Here is a 17957-nt window from a genome sequence, read left to right as displayed (position 1 = left end):
CACTCTGTTGTTAATTTTCAAATTATTTTATTCACTTATAAATTATTAGATTCTCAAAATGAAAATTATATATATAGTAAAATCACAGTATTTTTTTTGCTAAAAATAAAGCCTTATCGTACGTATGAAGCGCATGTGATAAGGTTAGTTTATTTATTTAGCTTTTGGATACATAGGATAGTAGGTATGACTTTTTGAAATCTGTCAAGTGCTAATATCATACATCATCAAGAAGATCAAGATTAATAAGAATATTTCCGCTGAACATGATAGTAGCAAATCTTGGAGTCGTTTTGATCAACAGACAAGGTTTAATTGTATATTACGAAAAATTTATATACAAATTTATGAAAGTACCAAGTTAAATCTAAAGCAATAAACATGCCCGATGAGGATGAGTTTTAGGGATATTTGGTGCAAATCTTTTTTTTTTTTTTTTTACTTTAATTATCTGAATTCTGAAAAGTTGGAAATACAAACTATATAGCTCAATAAGATGAGGTTGAAAGAATTTGGCTGTAAAATTGTGCCATGAAATTTTGTAACATCAGGTAAGTAATAGAACTCCCAAGGATGTATGAAGAGGATCTATCTTAAACTTCGCTCTTTCCCCCAACAATGTCAATTGCCTCCTCTATAGCTTGAAAGAAAGTTGCAATCTTGTAAGTGAAAAACCCCACTAACATTGGTATCAATTCTAACTGCATATATCCATATTCTGGAACAAGGATCCTATACCAAAAAATAGCTTTGTCAGAGGAATAGTTGCTAAATTCATGCTCAGACTATAGCAAACCAGCTTACAGTATTCTCTGAAAAATAATACTGAAGTTATCCATGGAAAAACATATTACATAAGATACAGAAGCTAACAAGCAAACTAAATACTAAAATCACTGCAAATCGGAGAGTATTTTATCTTTGATAGCTAAGGTCCAGTGAAATTGATAATTTAATGCTTAAAAGCCAGAAAATTGACATTGTGAAGGGCCACAAATGTGAAGAACAAAGCCTCGAGTAAGTGCAGTGAAAATGAAGCAAAATAAGAAAATGTAGAACAAGTTAAAAATTAGTCAAAAATTACAATTTTCTTAATTGGTAAATTATATATGCACCCTTGACTTGACCCTCCATCTTAGTCTTATAAGGAGAGGAGGTGCCATTTAAGCTAGAACTCATTGCTACAAACATAAATTGGGTTACAGAGAAAGCAGTCCATCTGCTTCAAAATAACAGATGAAGCATCATTCCGAACAGAGATGCAACCAAAGGCACTTACCCGTTCCACCGGTTATAGATCATGACCAATACAACAGGAACCAAAAGCCTAGGCTGCGCTATTGCTCCCCTGCAAGAAAAAAGAAGAAGTATAGTACGCTAAATACCTGAAAATTCAGTCAACATTATTTAATAAATAAAATAAAAGGATTAAAATGAATATGAATCCACTTCCATTTGTTAACCATGGGGAACTAATAAGAGTATGCAAACAGAAAATTCAGTCAATGTTATTTAATAAATAAAATAAAAGAATTAGGGTGAATATGAATCCACTTCCATTTGTTAACCATGGGGAACTAATAAGAGTATGCAAAATTGGTGTTCAATTAACGTCCTCATTAATGGCTGTCAACTGCACCTCTAACATGGGTACTACTGAGCAATGCCCACTCTTAGATACCATCACACTTGATTCCAATTAAAAGAAAAAAAAAAAACCCACTAGAGCATTCTTGATAAGGGGAACTGCTACACTATAAATTTCATATTTTTCTCAATCACCATCATTTGACCCCAAAAATATGCACAAAAAGTTGCTTGGCATCACTCCAATATTTGATCTGGAAAAAAAAATTTCTGGGAACACAAGATGGCCCAACCAATTAACTATTAACATATTGAATCCTAACCAACTGAAATCATGGAATGCACTTCATTCAAGTTCATACAAACATTTTATAATTCCGTCCTTTTAACAATGTACAAACACATTTATGCCATCTTGAGTACAGTCAAGATATATACATGCAAATAGGCCAAATTTGCCAAATAGCACAATTTTAGCAATATTTTAGGAAAAATCACTTTGACAAAGTTATTTAGTTATGTAGCACATTTTGGAACTCAAGTTTGACAAACTCGAGTTCCAAGCAGCTTGTGTGGCACGTCAAGCAGCGGAGCCCATACTTGCTTGGAACTAGAGTTTGTCAAACTCAAGTTTCAAAAATGTGCTACATAAACTTTGTCAAGGTTGTTTTTTCCTAAAATATTGCTAAAATTGTGCTAATTGGCACATTTGGCCCATGCAAATCCAACCAACTCCTGCAGCAACTGCAATATACAGGAACAAGCCTAAATCATGCATTATGCATATAAGTCCTCCAATTCACTCTTTAAAGTTATATCAATTCAAATATAAATAAAAAAAAAACCTCAAATTGTGAGGAAGTTTCTTTGTAAATGCAGGTGAAACATTCAAATCAGCAGCATTAACTTTACAATGCATTAATAAAGCCACTAGTTAAGAACGCTATGCTGTAATAAGATACTGGGGCAATCTCCCTCAATCACATTGGAAGACTCCATCTCAATGCATACTTACTAAGGCTACAACACTTGGCTTTTGCAGTATTAGTTCTAGATAAAAAATGAGATAAAACCTAACTATTTTAGCAAAATAGTTATATAAAAAAACACGTATAATGTTTTCCAGGAGTGGGCGATAGGTAAGCAGGAAGCACATGACACCTGCACTTATAAATTGACCAACATCAGTGAATGTGGGGCATTACTAGCAGCCAGCCGGCCAGCTGGCATCTTCAAGTGAAACTTCAATATGCCATCAAATAATTTGCCCCAAGTTGCTATTAAAATCTGAGCAAATTTTAGAATATCATAAAACAAAAATAATTTCACACGCTATGAGAAAATAGACAAAATATATTCGGACGAATTAAAGTATACATATTGAATTTAAGGAATTCAAATTATCAATTAAATTTTGGCACGGATATTATAGGAGGTACAGTACCAAGCATGCAATGTGATGCAATATGTATGCTGTAAGATAATAAACAAATATATAAATAACATCCGGAGTGTCAATAAGTTGTATGCACATACTTGACAGCCCCCCTAGCTCCATCTGCCATTGAATCCACACTACTCCCCAGCATACGCATATACGCCAAAGAACCAAGCAACCCAGCACCAAAGCTGAATACATGAAAGGATAGCAGAACATCAAGTATTATGAAGAGTGAATAATCTTCTCAATACTCCAGTTTAATATCATCAGATGTTATGAGCGATAGTCAATGCCAAAATGAACTATCCTTCACTGTGAGATTGCATTAGTGTTATCATGAAAATTGACAAATTGTGGGCTAACAACTTCAATGTTCAAAAGGAACTTTGGAAACTTATTTTACAGGTGGAAATAAAATAAAGAGTTAAACACAAAAATTTTGAGGACCAACCATTTGGAACTAACACAAAGCAAAGCTACTTGTAGAAATTGTTTTCAAGTGCACTTGCAGAAAATCCACTTGTGAATGCCTAAAAACTAAAACTGAGATACACAGTGCACTATCTCTTGTGGAAATTAGTCTATTAAAAAAAATTGTTTTTCTAATTTGAAGGTCTCAGTAGAGAACAGTTATTTTTAAAATTAAATTTCCATTAAGTATCTAGATTAACAAACAACTAGCTTACACATTAAGATTTCAAATCTTTTTTCCTTTTTTTTTTTTTCATAAGGCTGAAATGTGCATACCTTGCAGCAATTTCTGGGGAATAGGATATGTAAGCAGAGACTAAACCAACACCACCTATACCCAAAGTGAGAATCTGTAACCTCTTCTTTAACTGCAGAAGCAAAAACATAGGATTTGAAAAAGAGGAATAATCAGAAATTGTTAAAGCAAAGAAACACAAAAAGTACACAAACATTGACAAATGCAAGATGGGGTGGCACTCCCACATACTGCAACTAAGTACCTTAAAATACTGTTCCCTTGACTGAGCAGCCAACACTTCTGGGTCCCCACGAGGCTTCCTTATTTCCCGAAACATCACATCCTACAGGTTAGCACTAAATCAGAACTTCAAAGATACAAAGCATCCTCACCAATAATACTTGGTCCAATAAATGCATTTAAATGCTTTTCTTCTTCCTAGAGCAACTATCAAACTCTTTTATTTTCCAAAAGCTAGAATGCTCTTTAAATGATAAGCAATTAGCTTGAAATCAGAAGGACTTTCATGCAATAATGAAGAATGGAAGTTCTCTGAATTTAAAAAAAAAAAAAAATGATACAAATGACTTACACTGCCTCCAGTTGCAGCCTTGGTTGCTCTATCCCACTTCTCTTGCTCACGTCGTGTTGGCACCAGTTTCCATCTAGGTGACTTGCGGCCAACACTCTGAGAAAAGTAATTGTAAATGCACAAGTTCACTGAGATAAATAACTCGTAAAATTTTCCAGACATTTATCATACTTGAGCTGTAGTCTCAACTTGCTCTTCTAATGCAGGCTTCGAAGGAGCTGTGAGTTCTCTGCTCAAATCGACTTCCAAACTATTGCCCATATTTTAAATCACATTAATGGAAACAATTAAAATTACATAAATAAAAACCAAGGGGTAACTGAAGTAATTCCAAAGAATGATAAGTTGATAACAAACCTGTCAAGGCTCATGACTCTATTTAAACTTAGAAACCCAGATGGCTTTTCCTGTATACACGAAAGCAATTTATTCACCAATGAAAACCAAAATTTCATCCACAAAAACTGTGCTTGGTTGCTGAGAAAATCAATGTAAAGAATCTTAAAGTCCAATATAGTCTGTTTGTTGGTTCAGAAGAAAAAAAAGTTTTGAACTCAGATTAATTCAAAAGACTAGGTTAAATAAACTTCATACAGCAGGATACCAAGTCAGTGAATAATACAAAGTTTCAATTCTCCTTTTCTTCCTTTTGCCCTATCTTCTCAGCAACCAAACTAAACAAAAATTCAAAGTAACTACAAAATCACATTGTTTATAGAATAAAAAAGCTCATAGTTTTGAAATCAAATTAAGCATTCCGTACACAGAAATCTATTACCAATTTAACAAAATAGCCCAACCGAGGAACAAAACCACATGAGCCCATTAATCTTCAAACAGCCAAATACTATACTCCAGAATCAAATTCAACAACAAAGCCACAAAATTCAATAAAGAAAGAGACAAATACACACAAATAAAGGAAAACCCAGATGTCTAGTAACCAAGACCAAAGGCTAAAACAACAAAAACACAACCTTAGTAGAAGTGGCCTCAACAGAAGACTCAGGGTCCTGAATCAGTCTTTGATAGCGAGCCATGAAGTCCTTGTTCCACAAAAACTCATCAGAGTTCAAAGGGTCCTCTTCCTCGCCTCCCCAGTACTTTCTGAGCTTAGTAGTGGTGGGTGGGCCAGCGTAGTCACCTGGAGCCACCCCAGTGGACCATTTGAGAGGCTTCTTCTTGGGGAGGATGACCTTGGTCTGCCTTGGGTCTGGCACAGATGGAGTTGGAGAGTCCTGAGATATGGGTGTGGCTGTAGAGGTCACTGAGATGTAGTTTAGGACTACCATTGTTGGTGGTGATGATAATTGATAAGGAGCTTGCTTGAAGTTTAGGTGCTAATGGAGAATCAGGAAATGTAAATTTAAGAGGAAAAAATATCTGGGTTTTTGGAAGTGAGTGTTATTAATGTGATTTTTGTGCTTGATAGTTTTCCACATCTGCTTTGTGTGATCATGCGTCTGTGTTTCACAAAGACATCAGCTTTGGTTGGAAAAATTTCTGTTTGTTTGTTTGTGGGTAATAAATTCACGGACAGGTGAATTGATGTTTCAGTGTTTTGAGTTTGAGAGCGAGTCTGTTATTATTATTGTCAATGGTAACGGTTACTGGGTAGCGGGTACAATTACAAAGCCAAGGAGTGATACAGGAAGTTCGACTTTCCTACCTTTGACTGGTAAAATCTAATACAAACTTGCAAATGTTTTTTGGGCCCATAGGTACAAATATGAAATAACCCAACGAAGATCTCGTCAGAATACACACTTGGATCAATTTCTTTTTAATGAATAACTTGGATTTGGATTTAATCTTAATAGAATAGAATATATCAGGGGTGGATCAATGTAGTTCGAGTCTTTGAGGAGAGTTTAAGAGAGGCTTTAAAAAAAAAAAAAAAAAAAATACTCACACATATGTTCACCGATTAAATACTATTTATAAAACCTTTTACATTATATATATTTTATTTAAAAATCATTATTATAAAATGCAAAATTATTAATTAAATATTTTTGTATGTAGGTTTTGCTAACATTTTCTTTTATTAAATAATAATCACTAATTTCTTACTTTTTGAAATTTGAGAATTTAATTTGTTACTTTTGAAACCTTCAACTTTCATTTATACACTCTTAAAATATATGGTTTGAAATTTAATTTTTCTTTTCTGGATTAAATAATTTAAGATTTTAATTGAGCTTGATTTTTATTAAGCCAATATTTTGAGAGTCTTGTTAGAGGTGGGAGAAATAGTGTGCAACTCACTTAATCACTTTTATATATATTTATATATATATATATATATATATGTTAAATTTGTTATTAAACCAGTTATTATAATAATATAATTTTGGATGCTTTTTTTTTGGCAAGGGATACATGGGAATTTTAGGCCTAGATTGAGTCACATCCGGTTTCTACAAATGATCCCATTTTACCATCTCAAAAGCTACTTTCTCTATTATATCATTCCATTTTACAATACGCTCAACATTCAATTTCTTATTTATATCATCTATTTAATAAAATATTAATTTCATCACCTCTTTCTCTCTCTTCCTCTCCTCTTTTTCTCTTTTCTCAATCATCCTCTCTTTTCTCTCTGGCTTTTTCCCTCTTCATGTTTGTGTCTAAAATACACCATAAAAAAATATTTTTAAAAACCCAGCCGCCACCACTGCCACTCATATTCGAGCAAACCCACCACTCAGAGTAGCAAACCCACCACCAACAACAACAAACACGAGAAACTGCCACCTCAAGAACCACCAAGAGAGAGAAAAAAACACACACACACACACACACACACACACACACACACACACAAATTGCCAAATACCACAAGAAACCCACCACAGAAATCACCAAACCCACCACTCAGACCACCAAACTCATAACTCAGACCACCAAACCTACCACCAACCACAACCATAACCACAAGAAACAACCATCATAGAGAAAAAAAAAACACAAAGAAGCCTCCAAAAACCACCAACAACATCCACATCCACAAGAAATAGCCACCATATAATCACTAAGAGAAGAAAAAAAAAAAAAAAACCACAAAGAAACTATTGATCTCACTAACTAGGGGTGTGCAGAAAACCCGCCAACTTGCCAAACTTGATCTGATCCAACCCAACCCGTTGGGTTGGGCCGGTTTTTAGGGATTGGTGGGTTGGGTTAGGTTACAAATTTATTTTATAGTGGGTCGGGTTGGGTTTGAGTCATAAAATTACAAACCCGCCAAACCCGACCCGACCCACCCATATTTTAATATATGTTTAAAATATATTATATATTTAATAAATTTTTAAAAAAACCAGCTGTTGAGCACTTTCTCGGTTCCTACTATCATATCTAATATAAAATCCTATTAGTTCTTTTAATATATATTTAAATATATTATATAATTAAGAAAAAAATTAAAAAATTTAAGATATATTTTTTTTATAAGTGAATTAGGATACTAGTTCATTTATATTTTGTTTATCAACTTAGTTGGATAATTAAATATATTTTGTTTACAACTAAGTTGGAATATTAGTTTATATATTAATGTATATTTTGTTTATCAACTCAAGTGGCAAGTGTAATATATTTTTTTCTACTCAATTTAATAATAATAGTAATAAAAAAAATAAAATTGTCCAACCCATGAGTTCAACTCAACCCAACCCAACCCATGTGGGTTGGGTTGGACTTATGTAATGGCTTGGGTTGGGTTAAATTTTTTTTGACCCACTATGGTGAGTTGGGTCAAAAAATCCCCTCAACTTAACCCATGCACACCCCTATCGCTGACAACAACCACAACGCTGACACCTAGAAACCCACCACACTGATCTCAACCTCACTATTCCACCACGCCGATCAGCAAACCCATTACCCATGGCAGAAAACCTAATACTAAAATCCACCAACCCATGACCAAAAATGACCCATGACAACAAGCCCGCCCATGGCAGCAACTAGAGAGAGATAGCGATAGAGAAGAGAGGCAAACCACCCCAACACCATCGATCTAGACCCACGTCGCCACCACCGCCATATCAACGAAACTTCTATGCCACTTCTACCTCTACCGCTACCACCACCACACAAGGTTTTGGGTTTGAGAAAAGGTATTTTCTAGTTTGAGGAGTAGAGAGGACAGAACAAGAACAATGGAGAGAGAAGAGATGGAAGACGGAGAGAAATGAAAGAAAGAAAGAGAAAGTATAAATTTATATGGTACTGTAGCGGAGGGAATAAAATATATTAAAAATTATAGAATGGAGCTACAGTATCGTCATATATGTAAGAAGGGACTGTAGCAAGATTATAAATTTTTTTAGAATTGGAAGACGGGATAATGGTGCTTTTTTGTGCTTTGATGTTAAATTATACCAACATATAACATTTAGAAGTCTGGGTACTAACGCTTAGAGTCGACCCTATTTTAGGTTAACCATTAAGGTGTTATTGACTTATTTCTTCTATTTCATATTTTTAGTTTTTTTAATAGTGTAATGGCTTTAAAATGAAATGTTAATTATTAATATTTCAGGTTAAGGTGTATTTTTTTTTTTTAAAGTATTGTTTCTTGTTTTTTTGGGGGGGTTTATTTGAGTTATTTTGTCCTTTTTTAAAATTAAAAAAAAAAAAAAAAAAAATCTTGATAAAAGGTAAAGCTTCGTTGAACCAAAATTACAAAATACAACCATAATCCATCAAGACCTTATTAGAGAGTCTTGGAGAAAAGAAGTAAGGAAGAGTATCTCATTCAAAAGTATCCTTCAAATGCCCAATTATAGAGCACATGAGCGGGCATCCGATTAACCCAACTAAAAGAAATTTTTTATATTTTTTATATTTGATCTTGTTGTTTTTGGATTACATGGGATGACAGGCACTCCCAAAAAATTAAAAGGGCTTGCGATGGAAGTTGCCCCCAAAAAGTGGCAAAAAATAGAATAATTTTTTAATTTAAGTGTTTTGTTTCTCTTCAGAAAAGAAGATATATAATTATATCATGTCAATGTTTATACCAAACTTTGAGTGGAAAAAGAGAGACCATAGCAAAAATTGGGTTAGAATTTTGGTATTTCGTTCATCTTCAGAACAACCAACTTATATCATGTAAGTGCATCAAGAGTACAAAATTTAAGCGAAAAAAATTGAGTAAAAAAAAAGAGACCATAGATATTACAAAGCAAAAAAGAATTACATATTTCTCACTAAAAAGTAAATGAATTACATATTTTCATGAGAAGATTTTTTTTTTTTTTTTTTAATACAAGATAGAATTTCTACTCTAGCCTAATCTAAGTTATGTGTATGTGAAGTTCCCTCTTGGAGACTTGAACCTTAGTCATTGCCCCCCACATCCCATAAGCATTTATACTTATGAAGTGACCACTGCACCAAGGGTGCGCGGTGGTTTTTCATGAGAAGATTGAACGACTAGAAAAAGTATTTACATTCAAGATTCGCCTAAAGAAACTCCCAAATTAATAAGACCCAAACTTATAGCAGGATTATCTCAAGCTTAATTATACATTCCCTAAAATAACTCTCCTAAATTAAAACTCAGCAGTACTATGTACTCAACACAACAGATGAGAAACCAATTAAAAGAATGGCACCAATTGGAATCACACCCTTTTCTTTGCAACCCACATGCAGTGATGGAACTATAGGTGGACTTGGTGGCAGTGGCCCCCCTAAATTTTTTCAAAATTTTTTTAGTATGTGTGTATTAATTTTAGTAATTTGTTTCAATAAATTTGCACTTTGCCCTCTCAACAATATTATTGATCTTTTTATAGGTTATAAAAAATTTTATTGATCTAAAATTTGAAATAAATTTAACAAGCTTAACAAAAAAAATTTACCAATGACAAATTTAAGCCCAAACAACACCCCAAAACAAACCCACGCAAGACACAAACAAAAAATAAAATAAAATAAAAAATTCCTAAGCCAATTCTAACTAGTCTAAGTGAACATCCACACACATTTGACAACACACAAGACACCCAAAAAAAAAAAAGAAAAAGCTTAACTTTCTAAATTGAGAAGTGCTACGTTCACAACATTTTTATAATAAATCACATGCAGTAAGTTGTTATTAGTTCTAATTTGAATTCACAACTTAAATTACTTTTTTGCTCACTCATAACAATTAATAATAACCTACCACTTACGATTTGTTGTGAAAATGTAGTAAAAATATTATGGACATAGCATCTTACTTGGAGTTTCAAAAAAAAAAAAAATTTGTTTATACTTTTACCCCCTAACTCTCCTAACTTCGTACCTGCCCACATGCCATTGGTTTCACGATGAGGCCTCAAGCGAGAGAGTGGATATAGAATCTCAACCCCATATGTGTCGAAGAACACATAGTAGTGATCAGAGTCTTGCTTCCCAGAAATCCTGCCGACCCACCAGCCATCATTATCATAAGCATCAACCCCATCATATAGAGAAAACTCAGTAGCCGAAACGGTATGTGGCATGGGCCTGACCTCGTCGGCGGAGACAATCTCAATGAGTGGCTGAGATTCATCGTCTTCTGAGACCAAGTTCTTGTAGCGCACAGCATAGGATTGGTTGCCATAGTTGTTGATCACAATGGCTGCGTAGTAAGAACCCACAAAACCAACTTGCTTGCTGCAAACTTCAACTTCATCACCCCTCAAGATCAACGCCATTCTTGAACCACACACGTACAGAATCACTTCTTGAAATATAGAGAGAACGTTGGAGAAACAGAGAAGTTGAGAGAATTTTAATTAAATCAAGAATAGTAAGGATTGATGTGAATGGGAATAGACTAGACTGTGGTGATATTTATAGATTTAATCAAGGGAAAAAACTCTTTTTCGTCCTTACATTTTCACAAGATTCTCACTTTGGTCCCTAACTTTTTTTTTTTCACCACTTTTAGTCCCTAAAATAAAAAATGCAATCTCGTTTTTGTCCCTACCGTCAGTGCCCTAACGGCAAAATCCTAGGTGGCAGACGAAATAGTCTATTAGCTGACGTGGTGCTGATGTAGCACTGATGTGGTGATTAAAATATTATTAAAAAATATTATTTGGCATTTTTATATACCACGTTAGCATTTTAATTTTTTTTTAAAAGCCACGTCAGAAAATTTAAAAAAAAAAATAAATTTAAAAAAAAACCTTAAATTTAATTAATTTAAAATTTTAATTAAAATTTTATTTTCTTAATATTCATGTTCAACTTGTTCTTCGTGTTCTTCACAGACCAAACCCAGCAACCAAGAACTCAAACCCATATCAGAAGAACACAAACAAAAACAAGAAGAAAAAATTAAATTAAATACTAACATGAAATTTTATTCATGTTCTTCCCAAATCCAAGAAGCAACCAAACCAATCTCTAGCAAACCCCAAATCCAAATCCAGCAACCAAACCCAATCTCCATCAAATCTAGAAAAACAAAAAATAAGTCCAAGAAACAAACCCATAAACACAGTAACTAACCCAATCTCTAGCAAACCCATAAACCCAGAAATTTTCTTAGGAAACAAACACACAAAAAACCCATAAAATAAAAAAACTCCACATCCTCTCGAACAAAATGTACTCACTCATACCCACACATCACTTCAGTACTCAAATGCTAGTCATGAAATTCAAAAAAATAAGCAACAATGTGCTCAAATCCAACTCTCACAAAAATCATAGACAAATCACAGTGAAAAAGAGAAGTGAATAATAGGAAATTTGAAGGAAAAAAAACCCCGTGAACATCAAAATAGAGCACGCTGATCTTGAAGGCTAAGCTTCTCGTAGCCAAAGACCTAGCCGAAGTAGATCTACTAATAATCCCCAAAACCAAGCCACGGCACTGTCGCATTCCTCTACAAAGCGGTTGAACGGACCCAAGCCAACCCACGGCGGAGAGAGCATGCCGCGAGAGCAGATGAGTCATTCTCAACAACCCAAGGAAGAGAGCCATAACCATATTGGCGATCTCTTCTGCTCTCGAGGCATCCACGTGGAGGAGGCGGAGACCGATGTCGGCGATGAGGGTGGAGTCGACGGAGCCAAGGCAAAGGATGAGTTGGTAAGGGCGGAGGCGGCGCTGGGCGGTGCGTGGGAGGTAGGCGAAGGAGTGGAGGACGGTGTGGCATTGTTGTAGAGGATCTTTGGTTTTGGTTTTGATTGCTGCTGCTGCAGTCCTGCTCAACATTCTTCTTCTTCTTCTTCTTTGTTTGTTTTGGTTTAGGGGTTTAGGGTTGTGAATTTGGGGATTTACTGAGGGTAAGAGTGTAAAGAGAGAGAGAGGAGAAGAGAATTTGATTTGATCTGAGATTTGGGAAGCTCCAGCTTATTTTTGTGTTTGTGTTTGTTTTTTAATTAGATTTTTTTTTTTTGAAACCGTTTTTTAATTAGATTTAAGTTTTGTTTTTTAATTATTTTTTTATTTTAGTTTAAATTTTCTGACATGGTTTTTTTTTTAAAATAATTAAAATGCTGACGTGGCATATAAAAATGCCAAATAATATTTTTAATAATATTTTAATCGCCACATCAATGCAACATCAGCGCCACATCAGCTTTTAGACTATTCCGTCTGCCACCTAGGATTTTGTCGTTAGGGCATTGACGGTAGGGACAAAAACGAGATTGCTTTTTTGATTTTAGGGACTAAAAGCGGTGAAAAAAAAGTTAGGGACCAAAGTGAGAATCGTGTGAAAATGTAGAGACGAAAAATGGTTTTATCCCTTTAATCAAATATTAAGTCGGTGGTGTTCCCATTGAGATTATGTCGGTATAGTATTCGGTACTCCTATTGATACAAGGAAACATTTGGGTATGTTTTGTTTTGTATTTTTAAAAATGGTTCCAAAAATTAAAAAATTTGAATACTAATGAGGTGACTAGAGTGGATCATTGGACTGGTTTATTCTTATATATTTAAGCGTAAAATATCATTTTTGTCCCTAAACTATCACAAAAGTTCATTTTTTGTCCCTAAACTTTGCAAAACATTGTGGTTTTCATTCCTATGCTTGTTTCTGTCAAATCTTGTATTACGTGTCTTGACAAGGTGTTGATGTGGTATATGATTTGGATTAATTTATTTTATTTTAAAAAATATGTACATGTGGCAAGGACTTGTTGCCTTATTGGCTCACGTGAAAAAAAAAAAAAAAATCATCTTTTACTCCCTGGACCTTCACTCCTTCCATTCGTGAAACCTTTTTCATTATGAAACCCCCACAACAACAGCCCAATTAGCGACCAAAATTAGCAAAATAACTTCAATGTCCTAGGCGTTTAATCACTCCCTTATAAGGTAAAATTTGTTTATTTGTTACTTTATAGCTTTATTGAATGTATATATACTGTTTCTATAACTTGATGGGTATGGGTTTATTGGGGTTGTTGTGCTATTAGAAGACTCCATTAGACATTGTTCTTGAAGACTCCATTGGATATCATATATAAATTGATTTAGTGGTCCCTAGTGTCTATTGTTGAAGACTCCATCACACATTGATGAACTACATGTTGTATTTGAGTGGCTTTAATAAATTTGGTTGGCTTGCGGCACATGGTAAGCACTAAGCACTATGTAACTTTGACAACAGCAGAAACTAATGGTGATTAGGGACGCCGGTTTAAGGTTTTCAATGAGTGAGGGTGGTGGGTTTTCATGGTTTAAGGATTCTGGGTTAATGCCGGCATGCTTGAGACTTAGGCTCCATTTGGTTGGAGGAATGGAAAAGTGGAAGGATGGAAAATATTTAGTTTTCCCTCTTGTGTGTTTGGTTGGAGGGGTGGAAAAGTGGGAGGTGAAAAACTCTTTTGTTTGGTTGGAGAGAAAAAGGGAAGGATGGAAAATGTAATTTATATAAATTGACTATTATACCATTGTTACAGAATATGTAAAGAAATAGATTTATTTGTACTTATTAAATAATATAAAATTTACCACATCATATGAGGACAAGAAACAATAGATGAATGAGGAGTATAATGAGGACAAGAAACAATAGATCACATTTAAAAAAAAAAAGAAAAAAAAAAAAAAGAAAAAAAGAAGAGAACCTGACCATTGGACATTGGTGTTTGTGAAGGTAAGATAAGAAGAGGAAAAAAAGTAATAAGGATTTGTGGCCAAGAGTCATCAGGTGGGATAGGTGAGAAGGTTATGAATGAGGGTTGGTGGGAGAGGGGATTATGGTAAAAGTGTTGTGAGAGAATTTTCTCTCCAGGCTTTTCCTCCCGGTTTGGGAGGAAGAAATTTGTGGGCCCAGAAGAGAAAATTATCTCTCGGGTTTTCCTTCCTTCCTATTTTCTTCAGTTTGCCAAACAGTGGAAAACACTATTTTCCTTAGCAAATTCCTTCCTATGTTTCCCATCCTCCCTAAATTCACCCCAATCAAACACAATGTTAGAGTTTTGGTGGGGTGATTTTGGCCTTTGTTTTTTTAAATGTTCAAGGTAAGCCAATAAGTCTTTGGCACATGTCCATATTTTTAAAATAAAATAAATTAGTCTAAATTAGATACCACATCAACACTCTGTCAAGACACATAAGACAAAAAACTAACGAAAATTAAAACGCTTTGCAAAGTTTAAGGATGAAAATAGAACTTCTGAAAGTTTAAGAACGAAAAACAAACTTTTGTAATAGTTTAGGGATGAAAATGATATTCTACCCCATATTTAAAAAGAAAAAGTAGAGTCTCAGTAGCTGATTTGTAAGGTGTGAATAATATTCTAACTTTTAATAAAAAATATAAGGGGAAATTGCATTTTACCCGCCTGTGGTTTAGCCCGTTTTAACAATGCCCACCCGTGGTTTAAAAGTTATCACTTAACCTACCTGAGGTGGCCTCCGTTAGACCCCCGTTACCCACTTCTGCCCTTTCCGTTAAAAAATCCCCTTTACTATGTAAGCCAAAATTAAAACCCAAATAGAACCCTAAAAAGAAGAACGAGCTCTCTCCTTCTCTCTACTTGAGAATCCCTAAAAATCCCCAAAACCCATAATCCCTTTCTCTCTTCACTTAGATTACCCAAGTGAAATCTGAACACTTGCAAGCAAGGAGGTGTATTGAAGCTTGGGTTTTCCTCTATATCAACTTTAGCCCAGTCTTCTTCACATTCTCCATCAAAACATCACTTCAAATGAACACCATCCTTTGCACACACAAGTAATTTTACAACCTGTTTTGTAAAACAATTTCTGAAGCCATGGTAGTCACGACCCACTTATTGAACTCCACAGGATCAAAAATCTCCAAGCTACAAATTTCCCCATCAACCAAAATCAGATATAAAGTACTTCTCACAAAACCGCCATCAACAACAACTAAGAATGAAATTCATTTTTACACAAATCTATACCCTCACCCCAAAAAAATATAAGAATCCAGATTGATTTCTTTTTTTGAGGAAATCCAGCTTGATTTCTAATTATACAATAAAAGCTCCACCTTTATAGGGTATAGTCTTCACAAAGTTTGCCTTTGAGGAAAGATTTGAGGTCGGACTTTACCTTGTTTTTGAGATCTTCTTCCATGGAGATGGTTTCGAAAGTCGAAGGATGCGTGAAAGGAATAGATCTCCACTATCTGTTGCCTTGCTAGTCTTTGCTGGGGTTTTTTTTGCAGATTTCTTGTTTTTTGCCAGATTTTTTTTTTTTTTTTTTTTTTTTTTTTTTTTTTTTTTTTTTTTTTTTTTTTTAACTTGCGTGAAAGATTTCTTGTTTTTTTGTGTGAACAAATGCGTGAAAGATTTCTTGTTTTTTTGCAGTTTTTTTTTTACTTGCAAATCTGGGTTTAGAGAACCCAGCAAGAGAGAAGGGGTTAGAGTTTTAGAGTTTTAGCAAATCTGTGGGTGTATGTTCACATGGATTTGTGGCTTTGTTTGTGACTGTAGGTGTATTGGTTTTCTTGTCATTGTAAAAGTATGTTTGGCAATTGTAGTGAGCATTGGGTAAGAATGTTAAACGCATCATTCCATTTACATTTTTGGGTTTTGATTGTGAAGAAGAAGAAGAATGAGAGAAAAGAGGAGAGAGACATAAAATATAATGAAAAAGACACATTTACTCCTATTTTTAACGGTTAAAAGGGAGAGGTGGGTAACGGGGGTCTAATGGAGGCCACCTCTGGTGGGTTAAGTGACAACTTTTAAATCACGGATAGACATTATTAAAACGGGCCAAAGCACAGGTGGGTAAAGTGCAATTTCTCCAAAATATAAATACTAATAATAAAGCATTGAACATTACACAGAAATCAATAAACCTATAATAATTATAAATAATTGCATTAAGAATAAAGGGGAATCAGGCCTAGATCTCTGCCTTTTGGGTCCATCCTATTACAAAATGTTTCCCAAGAAGCAACGTAATGGGCCAAAAAATTTAAGTACCTACCAACGTAATAAAGAGGGATCTTAAGAGCATTTACATCAGGATGTAAAATTTTTGTAAATTTGCATATTTAAAACCTACTTTTTCTATTTTGCACTCTCATTTTTACAAAAGACTTACGTCAGTTTATTTATTATACACATTTATTCAAATAAAATATTTATCTTCATATCAATCCACACCCATCCAACCACCACCATCAACCCACCCAGCCACCATCATCAACCACCATCACCCCATAGAAAATCCAAATCCCACAAAAAATCCAAACAGTAAATCCAAAAACCAGAAAATCGAGACCTCGACCCCACACAAAAACCCCACGGCACCGGAGGAGGTGCTGGAGTTGTCCAGGTAGTAACGAGCTTCGCCGTGGTTCCGATTCTCCAAGGTCAAGATGTCATGGATCAGGCCCAGTTTGATATCGGAAAAACCTCTATGATTGGCCTCACCAGGCCGAGATGTCATCGCTCAGGCCGAGATGTCATCTCTTCTCCTTTCTATGTTGATCCTGTCAGTGAGGCTATTGATGTGAAGGGACCAGAGATAAAAGAGAGAGAGGTGAGTGTAGAAGCTGAAAAGGAGAGAGTAACATGAGGAGAGAGAAAAATATGTAAAATAATAAATGCAAAAGCTACATTAACCATGCATATATGCAGGGTTACTGTAACAATTGTGCATAAATGCACAATTTTACACCCACTGATGTGGGTGTTTTTTTACTCAAATTGTGTAAAATGACTAACTTTTTCTATTTTGCACAACTTTGCATCAACAAATGCAGTTGCTCTAAAGAGACATTTACATTTGACATAACAGTGACTAGAAAATCTAGTGGAGGGGGAACTAATGTCTATTGAGCCTCAATAATTGTGCTTGAATGACCTTCAAATTGAACAAATGAGAGGTTATGCATGGCAGACAATTTCAAGGTTAAAAAGAGCTGCATTAACTTTTCCAAGAAGAAGAGTGTGCAAAATAACATTTTACCATTGTCTTTCCTGCAAACAACAGCTACCATGGAGATGTTGGGTCTGATTGCTACATCAATATTGATCTTGACCCAGCCTTGAGGAGGAGGAAGTCATTTGGAGGCTAGGACTTTGGGTTTTTGAGAATTACCCATGCTTTGAGATGATTGTGATAAGAATTATTAATTTGGTCGACAACTGATCTTGGATATGGTTTGTGACTTGAAAAATGGTTAGGT

The 17957-nt window shown here is 34.7% G+C and overlaps 2 protein-coding genes across 2 annotated transcripts; both read right to left on the bottom strand.

Annotated features, from left to right (window-relative positions):
- Positions 1-415: 415 nt before the first annotated feature.
- LOC115956044 (protein CONSERVED ONLY IN THE GREEN LINEAGE 160, chloroplastic-like) lies at positions 416-5870 on the bottom strand. Its single transcript, XM_031074501.1, has 9 exons — positions 5307-5870; positions 4687-4736; positions 4501-4579; positions 4330-4425; positions 4000-4080; positions 3776-3867; positions 3124-3216; positions 1280-1348; positions 416-732 (listed from the first exon to the last, which is right to left on the bottom strand). The coding sequence occupies exons 1-9, from the start codon at positions 5619-5621 to the stop codon at positions 594-596; spliced, it is 1014 nt and encodes a 337-aa protein (XP_030930361.1). The 5' UTR covers positions 5622-5870; the 3' UTR covers positions 416-593.
- A 3848-nt stretch (positions 5871-9718) lies between these two features.
- LOC115956889 (protein AGENET DOMAIN (AGD)-CONTAINING P1-like) lies at positions 9719-11030 on the bottom strand. Its single transcript, XM_031075160.1, has 2 exons — positions 10634-11030; positions 9719-9777 (listed from the first exon to the last, which is right to left on the bottom strand). Exons 1-2 carry the CDS (start codon positions 11028-11030, stop codon positions 9719-9721), a joined length of 456 nt encoding a protein of 151 aa, XP_030931020.1.
- Between the last annotated feature and the right edge of the window lie 6927 nt (positions 11031-17957).

Source organism: Quercus lobata, chromosome 8 (assembly GCF_001633185.2).
Source record: "Quercus lobata isolate SW786 chromosome 8, ValleyOak3.0 Primary Assembly, whole genome shotgun sequence".
Taxonomy (NCBI): domain Eukaryota; kingdom Viridiplantae; phylum Streptophyta; class Magnoliopsida; order Fagales; family Fagaceae; genus Quercus; species Quercus lobata.
Note: the sequence above shows the minus strand (reverse complement) of the source record. Positions and strands in the feature narration are given on the sequence as shown.